General features: G+C 38.0%; 1 protein-coding gene across 2 annotated transcripts in view; it reads left to right on the top strand.

Moving 5' to 3' along the window:
- Positions 1 to 21084, top strand: part of GABRG2 (gamma-aminobutyric acid type A receptor subunit gamma2) — a 193951-nt gene that overhangs the window by 158129 nt on the left and 14738 nt on the right. The window contains exons 8-9 of one of the 2 annotated variants that reach the window (XM_089663399.1): positions 3618 to 3823; positions 9915 to 9938. In XM_089663399.1, coding sequence (XP_089519525.1) covers positions 3618 to 3823; positions 9915 to 9938 — 230 coding nt within the window. The remainder of the gene's footprint in view (positions 1 to 3617; positions 3824 to 9914; positions 9939 to 21084) is intronic. The other variant, XM_089663461.1, reaches the window with a different exon arrangement.

Here is a 21084-nt window from a genome sequence, read left to right on the forward strand (position 1 = left end):
CACAAATCCTTTCTGAAAAGATACCCTATAAACAATATGGAGAGTCCCAACAATGAAATGGCTCTCCCCAGAAGCTGCTACTAAACAAATTTCAATAACTTGATCAATTACACTGTGGAGAAAGATGTCCCAAACAATTAAAATCAAAATATGGAAGGGTTGGAATAAGTAATCTCCTATTTTGTGCATCAGTCTGGAAGACATAAGGGAATCCTGCTGGTGATACTTATTTGTAGGAAATTGAAGACATTTTTACCCTATTTGGTTTAATTTTTTAACTCCTTAAATAAGGGGATACCCTGGGAATCCATACCTGGGAAACACGATTAACAATACAATTTGCACGTAATACTAAAACACCTTTATAATGATGGATATAATATACAAATTATTAGAGTTACTACATTTATGTTATTGGTTGTCTTTAAAGGATACATTGTTACATCTTTGCTTGTACACACTTGCCTGGTGCTGCTAGAGCCCCTCTCCCTGTGGGGGGAGGTTCCTCTCCATCCATTCACACTCAGATTTAGAAAACAGAGCAGTTGTGCAGGTCTCTGCCCACACAGTCACATCATTAATTCACAGGAATCTAAGAATGAAAAAACTACAAGTCCCATCTGCCACCATGGCAGGATTGTAGCTCTCAATGGACTGCAAGGGCATTGAGGATTGCCCTCATTGTCCATTCATACAGCTCTGTAACTGAAAGCTTGCACAGGAGGTACAGGCAACAGAGCAGCATCTACTGTTCATGGATGCAATGCTTTGCAGGCTCCTGTAAAAAAAAATAATAAATGCAGTTTTTCTACTGCAAACATATGTGCACATGATATTTTTTACAAAGGTGAACTAAGCCTTTAAGCTGTCATTTTTTTATATAATATAGTCCACAAGAAATTTAAACAATATGTGATGCCTAATTTTTCATTGCATGATTCCTTAGATTTGCTTGTATTGATGTTACTTTCTAAATTGTCACTAATTAAAGAAAGGTAAAAGTAATTAGCTCATGCAAGCTCATGCAAGCATATGATCATCAAAATCTCCAAACTTCCTCTTCAGTTTATCAATATCAAACATGTTTTAGTTCATTAATATTTTTAAAGACTGCTCAAAACCATATTTTAAGGTAACCTGTGCCCAGGCTTTACACAATAAGGTATTTACATATACTAAAAAAGCATAAAAGGGGTCTTAAAACAAGACATCACTCACCTTTATAGCTTCAGGTGGAGAAATAAATCCTGAAAATGTATAGCAAAGACACTGAAAATACAGCTCTTTTTCCATTACTCAGCACAGAAAAGTAGCAGCCTCCCAATCTTTTATGTAAACAAAAAGGTTTTCTTTGTTGCTGGGAGAAAAACAACCAAGCCCCAACTTCATAGTCTGTTGCCACATTTGAGAATAAATTACTTCAACATGCATGCAGTTATAGAGATCAGTGATGGCTTACTTTAAAGCTCCTTTATGTCTTCTTACAAATATCTACAAATTGTTCTTAATTTAAATAAAAAATACCAATTGCTTGGGTACAGATGCATTTTAAATAAATGGTGTGCTATACTAAAAACCTTTACTTTAACTATTTTGTTCTTTAAATGAATTGATAATCCTAAAATATGCTTAAAATGTTTGGAATACAATAGTATAATGTGGGAGCGACATAGACCTGTGCATCCTAATTGTAGTTATGTAATTTTATGTGATTTTAAAGGTTTGATATCTGAATAGGTTTTTATGTACTTTTAAATTATTTTATGACATTTTACTTTTCTTCTTCTACCGTTCTAATTAAATTTACACTGTTACAATGTGTCTGATGAGCCTCATTTTTGACAGAATAAACTGGCAGTAAAATGTTTGTGTTATTGAAACATAGGGTTTCACAGGATGTCTATCATGTGTGCTGAAATGGAAGATAAGGGTTACAGAGACCCTGATGTCCTTCTCAGCTGACACCAAATGGGGTATGAAGCTGTAAATGCTCGGGACTAAGCATCCTGGGTTCATTCAGAGCAAAAAAAAAGACTGGTGTACATAAAACTCTAGTTCAGGGGTGGCGAACAAGTTAGACACAAAGAGCCAAAATTTTAAACTGTGAAAGTCAGAGAGCCACACCACGCAGTGACCTGCCAAAACAGACAAACACTCACACAAAAACACATAATTAAAACCATATTATTCACCATAACACTTTCTTCCCCTTACAAAACACAGGGATGACCAGAGACTGCGGACAGCACAGGGATGACCAGAGACTGCGGACAGCACAGGGATGACCAGAGACTGCGGACAGCACAGGGATGACCAGAGACTGCGGACAGCACAGGGATGACCAGAGACTGCGGACAGCACAGGGATGACCAGAGACTGCGGACAGTACAGATGACTGCTGACCTTTGGGGAGGTGGGGAGCGGGTACCTGAATTTGACAGGTACCCGCTCTTACTTCCGCAGAGTTTTTGTTTGATCTTACCTGTTCCTCGATCCAGCCGCGCGCTGTCTTCCTGGCTTCTGTAATGGCGCTCGGCATGACAGCCGGGTGCCCAGTGCGCATGAGCGAGAAGCACTTGCGCTTTGTGATTGGTCCGGCGGCTTCTGGGATCTGTCATGTGTCCCAGGTACCACCTTACCATTCACAAAAAGCACCGCTTCTTGCGCATGTGCACTTGGCACCCGGCTGTCATGCCCAGTGCCCACACTACAGAAGCCGGAAGACAGCGCGCCGCTGGATAGAGGAACAGGTAAGATCAAAGAAGTAAGAGCAAAGAGCCGCATTCATTTTGGCCGGGAGCCGCATGCGGCTCGAGAGCCGCGTGTTCGCCACCCCTGCTCTAGTTCAATTAACTCCTCACTCACCATACTAAGGTAGGATACAGGGAAATATAATAGACAACAGCAGAGGAGAACATAAGCATGAAGGAACTGGACCTGGCACAGGAGATGAGATTTTTAGCTTACAGAACTGATTATGTGTAACCACTCAAAGCATTTTTTCAAAATGTCCACAAAGGCCACAGAGAAACAGCAATGACACATGGAATATACCTTTCTCAGTCAAAATGTTGTTGCTCATTATACCCTACGTTACCTGCATACATATGCATGAGTCCACTCTCAAGGAAGGTTGAAGGTATTTGTATCCAGCCAACTTCAAGATATGTCAACTTGCATGTGTGCATCAAGCTTAGAGTCTAAAAGAGATTGGCTCATTATACTTTGTTGAATAGCATTTTATGAGTAAACTACTGTTAACTCAGTCTGCTTGCATATCCAATGGACAAAAAAAGTAGACAGGCTCTATAAATAGTCTAACACCAGTACTAGAAACATTCTTGTTTTCTTAAAATGATGGGATTTTGGCCCAGAAAAAAAGTACATCATAGATAAGTAAATAAATTCACATGCAGTGCAACTGCTATATCTAAAATATGTTAATTTGTGTTTCTCCATCCATGCACAGATGAATAAAAATATAGGCCCAGGTCTAATACTAAAGCATAAATGCTTTCTAGTTTATTCAGCTATTGTTCTCATGTAAAAAAGTATCTTACAAACCACAGTGACTGTGTTTTTAAGTGTTTTTAAATGGCATCTCCTTTTTCAAACAGGTATTACAACTGTGCTCACAATGACCACTTTGAGTACTATTGCCAGGAAATCTCTTCCAAAAGTATCCTATGTGACAGCAATGGACCTTTTTGTCTCAGTGTGCTTCATCTTTGTATTCTCTGCTTTGGTTGAATATGGCACCCTCCATTATTTTGTTAGTAATAGGAAGCCAAGCAAGGACAAAGAGAAAAAGAAGAAAAATCCAGTAAGTAATTTTTGGAGAATTTGTATTAATATAAATATTATTATGATTTACATCCACATTATACAATCCTACATAGATTATTTTTATATAAAGAAAAATTGTGCATTAACTCTGTGAATATGATTGTGCCTTTATAGGTTCCTAGCAAGAAGAACATTGAAAAATGTTCTGATGAGTTTAAAATTACCCTTTATTCTAAATAAAGTTTGCATAGTTTGGAAATGCTCATACCATATTCATTTCAAAACAAGATCATGCCATTGCAGTGTTTTTGAAAGGGTAGCTACTGAAAATTATTACAAAGATGTTTTTTTTTAGTTATTCTATTAACTGAACTTATAGTACAATTGATTTGTATTCAATTAATTTTTAACTTTCAGTTACTTGTGTAAGCTTCCAAAATATTTCCAAACATAAAATGCAAAGTCAACCATTGTGGAGTTGGTGATACTAATATAGTATACTAACATGGTTAAACTGTTTTGAACAAAGATTATGTTTTGATTTTAACATTTTTTTATAATATTATTAAGTGCATTTTATGTCATACATTCCTGGTTTTAAATTAAATATGTTTTGTAATTTTCAAATATTTACAGTTACAAATAAATATAATATTTTACTAGCAGTATTACTAATGAAAATTATTGCAACACACTGCTCTGACAGTTTTACATTTTTAGTTACATAATTATTCTGGTTGAAAAAAGACAAATGTCCATCTAGTTCAAACAATAAAAAGGAAAAAAAAATGTATACAATCTTATATACACACAATCCTATACCCACAGTTGATCCAGAGGAAGGCAAAGAAAAAACCCAGCAAAGCATGATCCAATTTAAATAAATCCTAACTGATCCCCCAAGAGGCAATCGGATATTCCCTGGATCAACTTTACCTATAAATGTTAGTATCCAGTTACATTTAGGAAATAATCCAGGCCGTTGAGCTGGTGAGAACCATCTTTTGAGGGAGTCTATTCCACACTTTCACAGCTCTTGCTGTGAAGAAACCTTTCTGTATTTGTAGATGAAATCTTTTTTCCTCCAGACATAAATAGTGCCCCCTTGTCCTCTGTGATGACCTTAAATTGAATAATTCTACACCAAGTTCACTATATGGACCACTTAATGTATCATATTTCCCCTTATGTCCTCTCCTCAAGAGATATTATATTATATTATAATATTCAGTTCCCCTAATCTTTCCTCATTGATGGGTTCCTCCAGGCCTCTCATCAGTTTGGTTGCCCTTCTCTGCACTTTTTCCCGATATTCTTTTTGTGAATTAGTGCCCAAAACTGAACTGCATATTCCAGATGAGGTATTAGTAATGATTTGGGCAGGGTTAAAATTATATCTTTCTCTCTGGAGTCTATACCTCTTGTAATACAAGTCAGGATTTTGCTTGCTTTGGAAACTGCAGTTTGGCATTGCATGCCATTATTAAGTTTATAATCTATCAGACCACACAGATACTTCTCCGTTGATTCCCCTAGTTGTACCCCCCCTAGTATGTATGACACATGCATATTCTTAGCCCCCAAGTGCATAACCTTTCATTTATCAACATTAAACCTCATTTGCCACATAGTTGCCCAATTAAACAGTGCATTGAGGTTGACTTGTAAGTTGGAGACATCCTGTAAGGATGTTATTCCACTACATAGCTTGGTGTCATCTTCAAAGACTGAAATGGTACTTTTAATCCCAGACCCTATATTGTTTTTAAATATATTAAAAAGTAAGGGTCCCAACACTAAATCTTGGGGTTCACCACTAACAATCCTAAACCATTCAGAGTATGAATCATTAACCACTACTCTCTGAATATGGTCTTTTAGCAAGTTTTCAATCCATTTACAAACTGGGTTTTCCAATACTGTAGACTTTACTTTACACATTAGTCATGTGTGGGGAACTGTGTCAAACACTTTTGCAAAATCCAATTATACTATGTCCACAGCCACTCCTTTCTCTGAGGTTTTGCTTACCTCCTCATAAAAAGATATCAGATTTGTTTGACAACTTCTGTCACTTATAAATCCATGCTGCCTGTTGCTTAAAATATTTTTTTTCAGCAAGAACTCAGTTATGTGGTCTTTAACCCCTTCACACCGACACCTCCTGGCCCCTTAAGGGCTTTCTGATACCAGGAGGCAGGGTGGGGTTTATGGTCATGTGACCACCATCATTGGCTGTCACAGCAGTCACATAATCGGAAAGGTCCCGATCGCAAGGAGAGATCGGAACCTTTCTGTGGGGCACCGACACATGTGTTGGGAGCATGCAGGGTGTGCGCTCTCAGCACGTTTGTTTACAAATGGTATGCAAATATGCGGCCGCTCGGCGTCAAGGCCCAGCTGCCAAGAGGCTGCATATTTGTGTAACGTCAGCATGAAGAGGTTGATTAAACTCTCCAGTATCTTCCCAACTATAGAAATTAAACTAACAGGTCTAAAGTTAATTGGTAAAGACTTGACAGAGCTCAATTCTTTTAGGACCCCGTGGGTGTATGCCATCTGGTCCAAGTGCTTTATTCACCTTTATTTTGTCTAAATATTTCTAGACCATGTAAATTTTGAGCCATTGTGGATCATTTGGGGCTGTGTCAATACATCCCCATTGTAGACATAATCTCCCCCCATGCTTCTTTGTATACACAGTATTTCTTAATTTTTATATTTTTAAAAGCTCTTTTATTATTTATAGCTTTTTTATATTTGGCTGTGAACCACGTAGGTTTTATTTTTAGCCTTTAGACTTATTGCCAATGGAAATATATTTTGCAGTGTGTTCACATACAGTGGTTTTGAAGAATTCCCATTTCTGTTCTGTGTTCATCAATGCCAATATTCCCTCCCAGTCTAAGTCTTGGAGAGCAGTCCACATCCTTGGAAAATTTGCTCTCTTAAATCTGAGTGTTTTTATCTTTTCAGTATGTGCTTGTTATTTACAACTAACATTAAATGGAATCATGTTATGATCACTGCTACCGAGATGTTCTTTTATATGTTCATTAGTAATAAGATCTGCATGGTTTAAGATTACCAGGTCCAGCAGAGCATCATTTCTAGTTGGGGCCTCTGTGAACTGTACCATAAAATTGTCTTGTCATAAGTTTATAAATGATTGCATTTAAATGCTCCTGCAGTGCCATTACTCCAGTCAGTTTCTGGGTAGTTAAAATACCCCATTATTATCACGGTCCCAGCCCTTACAGCCCTTTATATCTATGCAAGGAGCTCAGTCTCTACCTCCTCATTAACAATGGGTGGCCTATAACAAACTCCAATGATTACCTTTCTAGCACGTACACCCATGTGCAGCCTCATCACACTCTCCATCATCTAGGTTCTCTTTTGCACGTGCGTTGAGATCACCTCTCATATTAGAGATAGACACCACCACCTTTCTTTTGTACCCTGTTCCTCCATAAGAGAGCATAGCTGGGAATATTACTAGCCCAGTCATGTGAAGAATGAAGCCAAGATTCAGGAATACCAATGAAATCATAATTCTCTTTGTGCACCAGCTTCCAAGTCACCCATTTTGCTTGGTCATCCTAAAAATTCAGAAAGGAACCTGTTTTAATCCTCCCTGGGTGGTAACCTGAGGCTCAGGTCTTTCTGCTTTCACCCTCCTGTTGGAATTTCTAATGTGTTCTTCTCTTCTCTTAATCCCTCTTTCCTTATGTTACTAAATGGTACTATTAGCCATCATTGGTTACGACATTTATGATGTTTGGTGCTCTATTTGCCTTGCTTGCCTTTTTCTGTAAAATAAGGAAAATACCTTAAATAAACAGTTAGGTAAAAAAGGAACCTATTTTAATATACATGTTTGTAAATCAATGGCTAACATACTTTTAAGGTGATAGTCTTTTCACTGCTATGCTGACCATTCAGCTTCTTTACTTAGTGAGCCACTGAAAATATGAAGCTTTTGAAGTCAACAAAACTAAGTTTATAAAATTAAATAAACATACAGTAGTGCAGCGCATAAAAGTGAACATATACAGGCAGAATGAATGTCACAGGTAATTCTCTACAGTAAATAAAATATAGCATATGGATATACTATATCGTATGAATAATAGTCCTGTTGGATAAATTAAATGATATGGGAGTGCAGGGGTGGACTGACAACTCATGGGGCCCCCGGGCAAAAGGGGACCATGGGGCCCCTGTGTCCTTGCCCAAACTCAAAAAAGCCTATGAAAAAGGTACCAGGGGCATCTCAAGGGGCCCCCTACTGACCCTGGGCCCTCGGGCAGTGCCCAAGTTTCCAAATGGTCAGTCCGCCCCTGTGGGAGTGTCTCTTCAAATGCTAAGATTCCGGTGAATAATTTATATAAAATCTGGAAGTGGATGATCAACCCCTACAACTATTGGACTGGTCAGTAACATTGCCAGCACAGGCTATTTGAATCTGACATAGTGCAGATTTATTTTATCCTTCCTGCATTTGATTACACCTTATTACATGTGTGTACTATTTTATATATCCACAATTTTTTCAATACATAAATTACACTACACTATGAGACCCCCCCCCTTTTTTTCTGGCTCTACTATGAGCACTTAACCCCCAGGACCCAGGCTCCATCCGACTCGGAGGATGGACTATATCCCTTATGACCAGACCCATTCACAGACCCTGGAAAGGGACCTCTGATTGACATCTTCCATAACACCCATGCTATCAGAGGTGGATAAGCCTAGACCAGACCAGGTTCCATTTGATGGGAGTCCCCCAGACCGGATTATATCATTCAATGCGCATTACATTAGCGCTTCTGGTGAGTTTTCAATCCCACTAATCTTTCGCACACCACTGGATGTTTTGTATTTCCTGGCTTTCTATTTCCTGGTTGATCATCCACTTCCAGATTTTATATAAATTATTCACTGGAATCCTACCATTTGAAGAGGCACTCCCATATCATTTAATTTATCCAACAGGACTATTATTCATACGATATAGTATATCCATATGCTATATTTTATTTACTGCAGAGAATTACCTGTGACACTCATTCTGCCTGTATATGTTCAATTTTATGCGTTGCACTACTGTATGTTTTTTTATTTCTTGGAGAGGACTTTAAATTCCTTTTTTGTGCATTTGCTGCTACCCAAGTTAGTGCTCGCTGATATCATAAGTTTGTAAAATTGCTCCAAGTCATTGTATAGCCCAATCATATGCATGTAATCAGGGACCATCATTAAGAGCATTGCAGAATGATACTGAGTATATTTATTTTATGATGGGTTCTGTTTAAATGTTAGGCTTTTACATATAAGGGTTAAGGGAATATTTACTATAACCAAGAAAAAAATATTTTATCAAAAAAGGAAAAATAAATTACTTAAGTAATGGCGTAATAGTAAATCTACAGGATACTCATAAGTCTCAGTAGAAAAGATTATTGAAGATATTTATATCCATGAAGTGAGGGCTATTTTTTATTACAAATAATCCAGCAATAGAAAAATCTTTTTATGCCTCACTCTTGTTTTAGTGACAGTGACTGAGAGGCTTTTAAAAACTCTTCTGTCCCAAGTCAGTAGCCATACCACTTATATTTTTCAATACCTAATTCATTAATATATGTTTATCTCTAGAATCATCTTTTTAGGATCCTAGAATATGTTTTAGCATCTTGTTTTTTTTGTTTCACAAATGTATGACAGAGGTATTGAGGCAATATAAATAGCATTATTTCAAAGAAAGTGTTATTTTTTTGGTATTTTCATTGATGTTGTATTATGTGGTTATAGAAGATGCAGACACTGCTTAGTGAAGTTGACCTGGGGGCATTATGAAACCAAATTAAATCTTGGGACTCGAAACTTTGCAAAAAATATTATTAAACTAGATAGTTAAAGTACTTTAATTACTAAGCATTTTGAACCTATAAATCCTGGTTATTTAGAAACACCTTTTAATCTTATTTGTATTTTAGTTACATTGTTTTATCAGTTAAGCAATGTGTTTTAATAATGCTTCAAGGTTTTTTTATTTTAATTTTTCTTTCATTATTTTACTCCTAAATCCTGATTTTCCTTTCTTATCTGTACAACTAAAGCTTCTCTGGATGTTTTCATTCAAGGTATAATGTTTCTGGAATGGAAATTCACTGCATGTGTCTGCTGAATTAAACTATAAAAGCCTAATTTATGATTGACTTTAATTTTAATTTTTTACGCAAATGCAGTATGGCAAGAATGTTTTTGTAGATTGAAAAAAAATAAGGTTAAAAGTTGATTCAGCAGTGTTTACACAATTCACAGTTGAGAAACAATGTTATTTAATGGTACTTTTCATCTTTTATTGGCTATAAGACACAAACAGTATCATCCCATTTCACTGCTCCACATAAGTATGCCTTTATAAGAATGATGCAAAACTTTAAGCCTTTGTTTCTGTCATTTGTTGAATTTTTGCCACAAGTTGAATATTAGTCTTATAACTATTCGTATTTGTGGCATTATTGCAGATGATGGCTATTTATCACTAGAGCTGCAGTACACCTTGTACATTACCCTCATTTTCTCTAATGTCTTCATAACCCATATGGGCGAATTCTGAGAACCAGAGAAGAATAATAACATTATTCATAATTTTTGCAAGTTTTTTTTTAAATAATCAACTTAATAAACATTTTGTAAAAATTAAACGTATTTATTCTAATATACTCTGGATGTAATAGTATAAAATTCAAAGCCAAACTTTTTTCTGCTTTGCCAGCATTTTTAAATTAGTTGTAACAAAATATGAAAAAAATGTATTCGCCCATATTTTGCCAGTATCACTGTGTAGAGTTGGAGAAATAGCATTTTTTATTTTGTAAATGTATGCAATGAAATAAATTGTGATTTTCTTTTTAATTTATGCCTGCTTTGCAAGTCAAGCTTAATAAGAGATAATCTTTTGTTTTTTTATTATGTATGTATACACAAACTGTTGGCACGTTTACTCACTTATTCATGTATTGCAGGTTGTATCAATTATACTATTTCTTTTAAGCAGAAAAACATTTCTCTTACCAGTTGTATAGCTATTGGCTAAGCATTCAACATTCTCACTAGAGTCTTTGTTGATGGATATTATCCTCCTCCAACTAACTGTGTACTCACCAAGTAAAAAGTTCTGAATAGAGTTGCAAAGGGATTAAAACCGATTAATTTTTTATTGAGTCTGTGCTCCTGTAAGGGAAATTCACCCTCTCTATTTGTTCTGTTTACCTTTATTATTGAGAGTGAAAGTAAAAGGAAATGCCAACTTTTGAGTTTCCCCCCAGAAAAGTAATAGATAGGAAATCTTCCAATGTGGACACTAGGGACCTGGGGTACCCCAATATATTACATTGTTTTGCAGGGATTTCCTCTCACTTCCTGTTTTGGCTATGTAACATGAAATGAAAGTTTATCTTCACAATGAGACACAGATGATGAAACAAATCTTACAGGGGTTATAACCCTCCCTTACTCATCTACAGTGAAAACATATTGTGCCTATAGTTCTACTTTAGGGATACTGTCACATGATGAAGCACAGGGAATACATGAAAAAGGTGCTGTTGCTTCCATGAGCAACTCTAGCATCTCACACATTGGGGCTGATTTACTGTATATGTGTTTATATTCACTCCAATTATCCAATCATGTAAAAAGCATCTACACATGACACACAGAAGTTTGCTTTTCAGGTAATTAGAGTGAATATTCAAACACTGTATATCAGCCTCATTCAATCAGTAACCTCAGCTAGGTGAGTTCATACCCAGTAAATGTAAAAGAGGAGTCAACATGGGCCCTGTCTCAGCTGTGTCTGCTTCAATCCCTATTCTTATGCCACTGTTTTTTAACATTTGATTATTAACCCTCTGCATATATCATTGATAGACTTACCCTGATTTACTTAGGAGGGAATATTACTGCCAATCACATTGAGCAATGTTTGGTTTTCCTTGTTGGTAAGATGATGCTCATTTACTTGGGCATTCCTGTGCATGGGTGAACATGGCTATGGTTAGTGAACAATCTCTAGGATATATTTAAGCAAATTGCAATGTATCCTGGGTAATTTCCAGTACAATAAATCTATTTGTGTGTTTAAATGTGAATATTTTGAATATAATTGAACAATCTCAAATACATGTAAAAAAATTATGGGGTTTATTTACTAAAGTTGGTTTACCCACAACATTGTGCACCTGTTAAGCATGGGAGCCAATCAGCTTCTAAGCTCAGCTTGTTTAAGCTTTAACAATAAAACTTGGAAGCTGACTGGTTTCTATGCAGAAAGGCACAGGATTCCTTTTTTTATATATATATTAAAATGTTTTTGATATATTTAAATTTTTAATTTCACTATTTGGTACAGTACATGTTTCAACATCTTGGTGAACATTCCACATAACATGATGGGACAGGAACAAACTGTATAAACACAAAATACAAGCATCAGTAACAAACATTTCATTGAAAACAGCATCTCACAGCAGCTCACACAAAGCAGTGGGTAGTTACATAAAGTGTAAGTGTGGCCAAAAGTCAAATATCAGGAAGCAGACATTGTTCAGATGCCGTACCGCCCCTCCAGAGCATTGGCCCAGGTCCATGCAGGTTTGGGCCTCTAGAGTGATTTTTAATGCGAAAAATAGTCAGAAGATAGAAACATTGGGGAAGACGGAGTGGAAGAAAGACAGAAAGAGAAAAAAAAAGAAGGGGGGGGGGAAGGGAAGGGAAAGGAAAGGAGGGTAGAAGGAAAAAGGGTTGTAGGAGGGGTGAGGATGAAGTCCTGGCGATAGCAAGTCGGGAACAGCCTAGTCAGCCTTCACTGGGCCTGAATCTATGTAGCCTCTGAAGACAGAAGCAGAGCAAGGTCTTGTGTGCATTGGAAGTCGTGCCAATAAAACCATGTTTTGCTGAACAGTTCCTCCTTTATTTTATGGCTGCTGTCAGGCGTCCTGTTTTGTTAATCTCGTTCACTACTGCTATCTATTGGCCAATAATTGTGGGGGGGGGCAGTTTGTGTATTCCACTGATATGGAAACACTCTGGTTTTGTTTAGTAAGTGGATTATTAGGGACTTCTTGTACCTACATCTGGATAAAGGGATAAGGTTCAGGAGTAAAACTTTGGGGCCCATGTCTAAAGAAAAATCAATAAGTTTGTGGAGGGGGTAAGGTATATGCCTAAATATTTTAGTCTCTTCTGGGCCCAAGAGAAAGGGAAATTAATGAGGAGTCAGTTTAGATCTTCCAGAGTCAGGCTGATATTTAAAGCCTCCGATTTGTGTACATTTATTTTGTAGTTTGATAACGCTGCATATGTTTGCAGCTCCTGAAGGAGGTTGGGGATGGTTATGTCTGAACATGTAATAATGAAGAGAAGGTTGTCAGCATAAACAGCTACCGTGTGCTGTAGGTCTCCAGCCTGTAGGCCCCTGATGTCAGAGTAGAGGCTCTAAGAATCAGAACAAAGATCAGGGGTGACAGGAGGCACTCCTGCCTAGTTGTTCAAAGAGAATTGCAAAAGACAAGGCTTCATTAGCTTTTACTCTCGCAGTTGGATGTAAATAGATTGCATTCACCCATTTGCACATATGTTCTCCTAGACCAATATGTCCCAAAGTGCATCTGAAAGAGAGCCAGTTGATCCAATTGAAGGCCTTCTCTGCATCTGCTGACAGCAGTAAGGGGATGTCTCTAGATCAGGCCAAGTGAATCAGGTTAAGGGCTCTGATGGTATTGTCCCTCGTCTCCCTGTTCAGAATAAAGCCCACTTGGTTATTATGGATCAGGGTGGACAAGTATGACATAAGCCTATTGGCTAGGATCTTCATGAAGATCTTAAGGTCTCATGGGATCCTTCATATCCTCCCTATCTGCCGCGGACAGTTGAAGTAGGCCCGATTGTTGAAGATAGGCATCTATAGGCATAGACTGAGTTTCGGAGTTGGTTGGGGCACGATTAATAGGTAAGTTGTAAGTTGTATCTTTTAATAGTCTCGGAAGCAGTTTGCGATGTCTTGAGATTTATGCAGTTTATCACCCTGAGGGGATCTCACCATAGGGATGTAAGATTTGTGTTTGGTATCCCAAAGAGTCCGGTCCAATAGCCTCCCACGTTTACCTCCAAATTCGTTATAATGTCTCCGGGAGTACACCAATTTAGTTTTAGCCTTTGTGAGAAGTAGAGAGTTTAGGTTGTCTCTTAAGATTTTAAGGTTCGCTGCCATGGTGAAAGCTAGGGAACATTTATGGGATTGTTCCAGGACCCTAATATCTTCCAGGAGGGTGTCAATGTCTTTTTGACCCTTAACCCTAGCCCTCAGCTTTATAAAGGAGCCCCATAAGATGCATTTGTGCACCTCCCACATGACCCATAGGGAGAGCTTTTGGGTCTCATTAGTGGTAAAATAATCTTGAATGTACCTCTCTAGGCCAGGGTCAGTGTGACTGATGCATGGTCAGAAATCATCTGGAGACCTATCTCTCCCACTATCAGCATGGAAAGACCAGATTGGCATATGAAAAAGTAATCTAAGCATGAGTAAAAGTTATGCAAAGTGGAGTAAAAAGTGTAGTCCCGTGAGTGGGGTTGCAGGAGATGCCATACAGTACATCCACCAAGGTTTCCCTAGTGAGAGCCTTTTTTATTCTCCGTAGAGCCATGTAAGACAAGTGGGAGGACCCTCTAGACACATCTAACAGTGGTTCCAGGGCCACGTCCAGGTCCCCCACACAATCCAAAACTCCCTCGCCGAAAGCCAACAATTTCTCAAGATTAGATTCAAGGAAGCTCATCTGATCCAGATTAGGTGCATACATATTTGCCAGAGTTACCAAGTGACCATAACTAGTGCCCTTAATCAAGACGTATCTACATTGGTCACCTCTCAGAATATTGGTGCAACTCCAAGGCACTGTCTTGGATATCAGAATACTGACCAGCATGACTTGGAGTCTGGAGAACAGCTGTCATATGTAAGAGGATATCAAGCATTCCAAAACTTGGGCAACTTAGACTCCTTAAAGTGAGTCTCCTGAAAAAAGGCCACATTGGCACGAGCTCACCAAAGCTCACTCAACATTTGGGATCTCTTCTTCAGCCCTTTGGCATTGATGGACCAGACTTTAACATTCGGCATTTTCACAGGCTGGAGTATAGAGTCCCGAGCCCCCTACAATTGGGTGGAAGAAGAGGAGAGAGAAAAAAAAGGGGGGGGGAGAAGGTGAGGGAAGAAGGGGGTCAGAGAGAGATTTGGTCCCTAAATAACAATAAACAGTGAATATCGAAGAATACTTGAAAACACTTAGATCAGGGGGTATACCCCCCTGTCAGTTACAGCATGGGGTCCACACAGCACCACCACCGAACTCCAGGAAGAGGCAAATGCCCCATCCTGCATCCCAGCATTTGGAGCACTGTGGGAAGCCCACCGCTCAGTTAGTAATGATACAAAAAAGGAGAAGGCCTCCACATTGTGAACACTATATGGACATCCTAAAAGAATGAGTGGGCAGTAAAGCCCACGAACCAACTTCAAGTGCCAAACTACAACCCTTAATCATATAAGGGTTTAACACTGTATAGTCACAGAGTCTCTCACCGACCATCAATACTTAAGGCACTGTGAGACTGTTCAAAGTCAGTGGGATGTTCCCCCACATTCATGGAGGGAGGGCGCGGGAGAAACTTGTGAGTGCTCTCAATGCACTATCCCCATGCTCAAATGCATATTCGTATGCTATAGGAGCATAGGGGTAAGCAAAGTAATAGAGGGACTCATCCCTTCTCCGGTATAGGCAATAGTCACAAACTGTCACCTGAATATCTGATCATTGGGAATATCAGTTGTTGGGGTTGGGCCCAAATCTCTGAACTGTCCATTAGGGTTCTGGGTTTGAGTGATGGTCCTTGGGTCTCAGTGCACTGGCACTTCTGGAAAGTTGCCTTCTTCTCCTTTGGGGCAAGGTATTAGAGGTTGGGATCGATGGAGAGGTGTCCGGGAAGACATCCAGCCAGTCGGGAACCTGGAACGGGGCACCTCCCAAGAATTGAAACAGAGCAGGTAGATGGACCAGCAAGTGCACGGTGCAATTGTCCTCAATGACAATGATGTGAACTGGGTAGCCCCACTTGTATGTGACCCCTGTGGTTTGCAGAGACCTACACCAAGTGGTGGTTGGTGGCACCATTGAACTCCATAGGGCCCTGACACCACGCCCATTGTAAAATCAGGTCTTTCTTCCGGAAGAAATGTACCCTGCAGAACACATCCCTGGGTTGGTCATGGGTCGCCACTCTAGGGACTGGCACCCTGTGTACCCACACCAGTTCAATCAGTGTATCGGGTTACGATCCATGTGTTTGTTAAAAATCATCACAATGCAGGCCCGGTCTGTGGTCACCGTCGCCTCTGGAATACCTTTCAGTCTGATGTTGCTCCTCAGACTGTGGTTCTCTATGTCATCTGCTTGCAAGTGCAACTGAATAACTTGTACACATTGCTGTAGGAGGGCTGTCTCCAAGGCCGCAATGCGAGCCTCTTGAGCAGTTTGAGTAGTCTCCAGTCCCGACACTCATGCCTCCGCATCTGTGACCTAGGCTTTCACTTCATCCACCTCCCTTTTCAGTGAGGATTCGATGTGTAGGGCCCAGTGTTCCAGTTCAGTTTTAGTTGGGAGTGAGGCCAAATTAAGATGAATGTGCTGACTCCTTTTACCTTGGTGGGGAATGTAAGGCACTCAGCCGGGGTGTAACAATAGGGGAAACAGCCCTCACTTCAGAGGAGCAGCTGGGCACGTTGGATGTGTGGCTCCCACAATGGGGAGAACCAGATCACTCCTCGTGGTGGACCTTGGCTGACCCGGGCACCATGTTGGATTCCAGCACACTGTGAGAGTCCGGAGTCTGAGGGGTGAAAAAACGACTCAAGCCTGTGGTCGAGCGGTCCCTGGAGGTGCTATGGGATTTATGTTGCTTCAGCATCCAGAGAAGGGGATGGAGCAGGTGTGAAACAGGCAAAGTCCACTGTTAGGAGGTCTTGTGAACCGGCAGCTAGAGTTAGCTGCATCCGCTCACCGCCATGGCTAGCCAAGCCCCCCATGCACAGGATTCTGAGTGAATCAGCTTTAGTAAATAAACCCCTATGTACATAAAAATAGATTATATTTGATCACTTCAAATAAGTCACTCTTATTTAATCCTTTTTTGATCTGTTAAAAATACCTTTGAAAGCTGTATCTGCTTCATTTAAGTCCTGCCCAGTTCAACTCTGGGAACTAGAGAACTCCCCTGTGTTATGGAGATGAGGAGGGGATCAGTGTTTAGTATACCTCCCAAATTTCTGAGATGGGAATGAGGGACACCTATTAGCAAAAGTATGTAGGCATAGGACACACCTCTGACACACCCCTCTTAAAGGAGAATTGTACAAAAAAATTATTGGCAAACTCACAAGTGATTTTTTTTACTACTACTATTCCTTTATATTGTATTGGCTTTTGGGATTTATAAATGCAGCAATTTAGAAATTGGTTGAAAGGTTTAGAACTGTTAAACACTTTTTGATTGCTAAGTAGTGCATATTATATACAACTATATAGATCAGACCAAATTGAGGGACAAATGAGGAGGACAGAGGGACTTTGTTCCAAATGAGAGACAGTCCTGTTCTACAGTGACAACACTGCTCCTCCATAGATGCAGTGCATTAGTCTTGCAACTCTAGGACAGAAAGGGTGTTACTGGCAGGATCACCAGGTGAAGAAAACAAACTTGAAAAAACAAAATGAATCAAGTCACTACATCAGAGGACTGGTAATCTATAATATATTACATTTTTGTTCTTTGGTTTAAATGCGCTGTAACAATATTTTTTAAGTATATTGTGTAAATAATCATATAGAATACAAAAAATATGACTTTGTACACTTGCATAATAAACTACTTTTAAATTGTACTTTTATATTATCCAATTAATTTGAACATTACCTCACTGATTCTAAGCACAAACGCTTAGTAATTAATATGTGCAAACATGTGCACATGTAGTTTACAATTTATTTACTATTATAGCAAAATTTTGATCTAATTTATCAAAAAAGGTAGTCATTAACACTGGCTGCGCTGCAGGATTCTAGGTTAGCTGTTTCTATACCCTCTGTGGAATAATGATTACTAATATGTGATCCATTGAATATTTATAGTTTTTAAAATAGTGTAAAACAATAACTAAGTATTACATTTGAAATTAAATCTCTTTTCTGACCACATAAGCATATTTTTAAGTGCCAAATATAATTGGTAGGTTTTAAATATGAACAATTATACAGAAGTACTGCTAGAGGGTGGCAAGGACGCGCAAAATCACGTATATATACGTGATCTTGCATTTCCGGGTAGGGGGCGCACGCGCTATTGGCTCCTCAGCATGTCAATCACCAGATCCCTGATGACGATTCTCGGCTGGGGCTCGGTGATCGTCGGCGAAGAAGTCTGTATGTAAACAACACAGCTCTATCCCCTGTCACCATGAACAGGCTGCTTTGAATACCAAAATAAATAGCTCTGCACAGCAGAGCAATACAGATCAGCTTTTCTAGTAGTAAAATACACACAGCACAGTATGTAAAACACAGCACACTGCTAACCCTTTGATCACCCCAGATTTTAACCCCTTCTTGCCCAGTGACATTAGTACAGTGACAGTGCTTTTTATTAGCACTGATCACTGGGGATGTCAGTGACAGTTAGTCAGTTCCCACCCAGTGTCAGAATGCCCGCCACAGTCTCTCAGTCCCGCAATAAGTCGCTCGTCACATTACTAGTAAAAATAAAATCCAGTATATATACTGCCATTTTTAAAAGCTATAACTTTCACATAAACCAATTAATTTACACGTATTGGGATTTTTTTTTAGCAAAGACATGTAGCAGAATACATTTTGGCCTGAATTTATGAAGAAAGTTTATTTTTTTATTTTTTTTACTGGATATGTTGGTCTTTTTTTGTTTATAGCACTCAAAATAAAAATTACACAGGTGATCTAATACCACCAAAAGAAAGCTCTATTTGTGGAAAAAGAACATACATTTCATTTATTTACAACATTGCATGACCGCTCAACTGTCAGTTAAAGTAATGCAGTGCCATATTTTAAAACAATGGTCTGGTCAGGAAGGGGGTAATTCGTCTGGAAGGCAAGTGGTTAATGTGCTAAACAATGTGTAAATAATAATGTTCTAATATTAAAATGAAAATATTAGATCATAATAAAAATGTAAACAAAATAATAAATCTTGTGCTTCGTGGTCGAAAAGTAGCTGCATGCTCTAATATTAGTTACAATCATGATGATATGTGAATTTGCATGCACAAACTGTAGAACCATATCAAAGGTGCATGTGCACTCCAGTGGGTAATTTTTCTAATTCACTAATCTTGGGGAAGATCTATTTACTTCATTAAATTTATTTTTTTCAATTTATCTTTAAAAATGTGTTGATATTTGGCTAAGTAAAAAACGTACTACTTTAATTTACCCCCATGCATAGCCATATGCAGATCATGTTCAGTGAACTAAATTAACATAAATTATCCTTGCTGTATTACCGGCGATTAGAGGGTGAGTATGTTTTTTTAACTTAGCAAATTAGATTTATTATCTTTGCCTCTTTAGTTTTCTAAATCTTCTATGGTAGTTAATAGTATTGGTTAGCTGAAATATAGGACAAATACAAAACTGTGATATATTTGTTGGGGCAAATGTTATGGTACTGCTATATTATTGTACAAATTGTTCAGTTAAGCAACCAAATAAACTTAGTTTATAATATGGAGAAAAATGAATGTAATAATTATTTTGGTGTAAATATCCATAAATTAGGAAAAATAATAATAATAAACTAGGAAAAATAATAATAATAAACCAACGGACATTTCCATTTTCAAATGAGAAATGTCAAAAATTCAGAAAGTTTAGGCTTTTAAGCTTTGTGCAGACAAATTAAAAAGAAAATGATTTAATTATGAATACACATTTTTTGTATACTGTAGCCAATGTACACCTCTCTAAAGCATCAGTTTCTCTGACTGTAAAATATTTATACAAAACTTATCAAAAGAAAAAAATCCAAGTTTGTAGGATATCTGGTCACACTGGTCATCTTTTTAAAGTTAACATATAGACCATACTTTTTTCATGAAATAGTGTAACAAGCAAACACATACAGTTGGCCACAAAGAGGCATACATTAATTATTTGCATGTTTTTTTTCCACTGTGCTAAAATTAGGAATCAGCCTTTTATTTTTTGGATCTGCAAATATCTCCTGTTTTCAGAAGACTTTTCTGTGCTACCAGGAAATAATATTAGAGTGTGGAAATAGTGTTTATGACATTACAATGTGTCTTCACATATAGAAATCTGTTGAAAATCCAATAGAAAGAAGCCTGTCTGTAGCATATTGCTGATGTAATCTAACCATTATAACACTGACATTTTGTTGCACCAATGAATTGTTTCCCCTATGCCCTCACTGAAAATTGCTGTAATTAAGAACATATGCTTAGCCTAAAGAAACGTTAGCTGACAGTCAAGCAAATCAAAACTAAACACTATGGAGTTGGTTGACTAAAGGTAATAAGAATGTTCACTTCCCAAGGGAATTCTCACTTTCCAAGAAAATCTTACTTTAGCTTACTGAATTCAATGAAAATTTACCTGGAAAAGAATACTAAATCACTAGCAAGGACATTTTAAAAAATTCTATTTTTGCTTGCACATCATCCAATCATGTGCAATTAAAAATGCTAGTTTCTATCTCCTTGATTGGGTAATGTTTGCAAAGTGTAACTTCACTACATTCACAAAGCTCTAGAGAAAATTCCCTTGCAAAGTGAACAGCCTAGTTTCTATTAGTAAATAAACCCCTATTTGTATGAAATATATTAAGCTTACTTGTATATGCCCTTTTTACACATTCATGAAAAATGTACAACCAACTTTTGTTTTACAAAAGCTATGGAATGTTTTAGAAATGTACAAACAATGGTAAAAACATTTTCACAGTTTTATGTGGATATAACACAATACAAAGTCCTGGACGTTTGTCATATACAGTACATTTTTAAAGTTATTTTACAAGGTTTTGATATATTCTGTTCTTTTGCACTTTTGTATAGATCTTGTTAATAAGGAATTAATATTAACCCCTATTATTGTACATTCAGATATTAGT

This window comes from Staurois parvus, unplaced genomic scaffold (genome assembly GCF_062004578.1).
Source record: "Staurois parvus isolate SC_StPar_1 unplaced genomic scaffold, SC_StPar_1.0 ptg000006l, whole genome shotgun sequence".
Lineage (NCBI taxonomy): Eukaryota > Metazoa > Chordata > Amphibia > Anura > Ranidae > Staurois > Staurois parvus.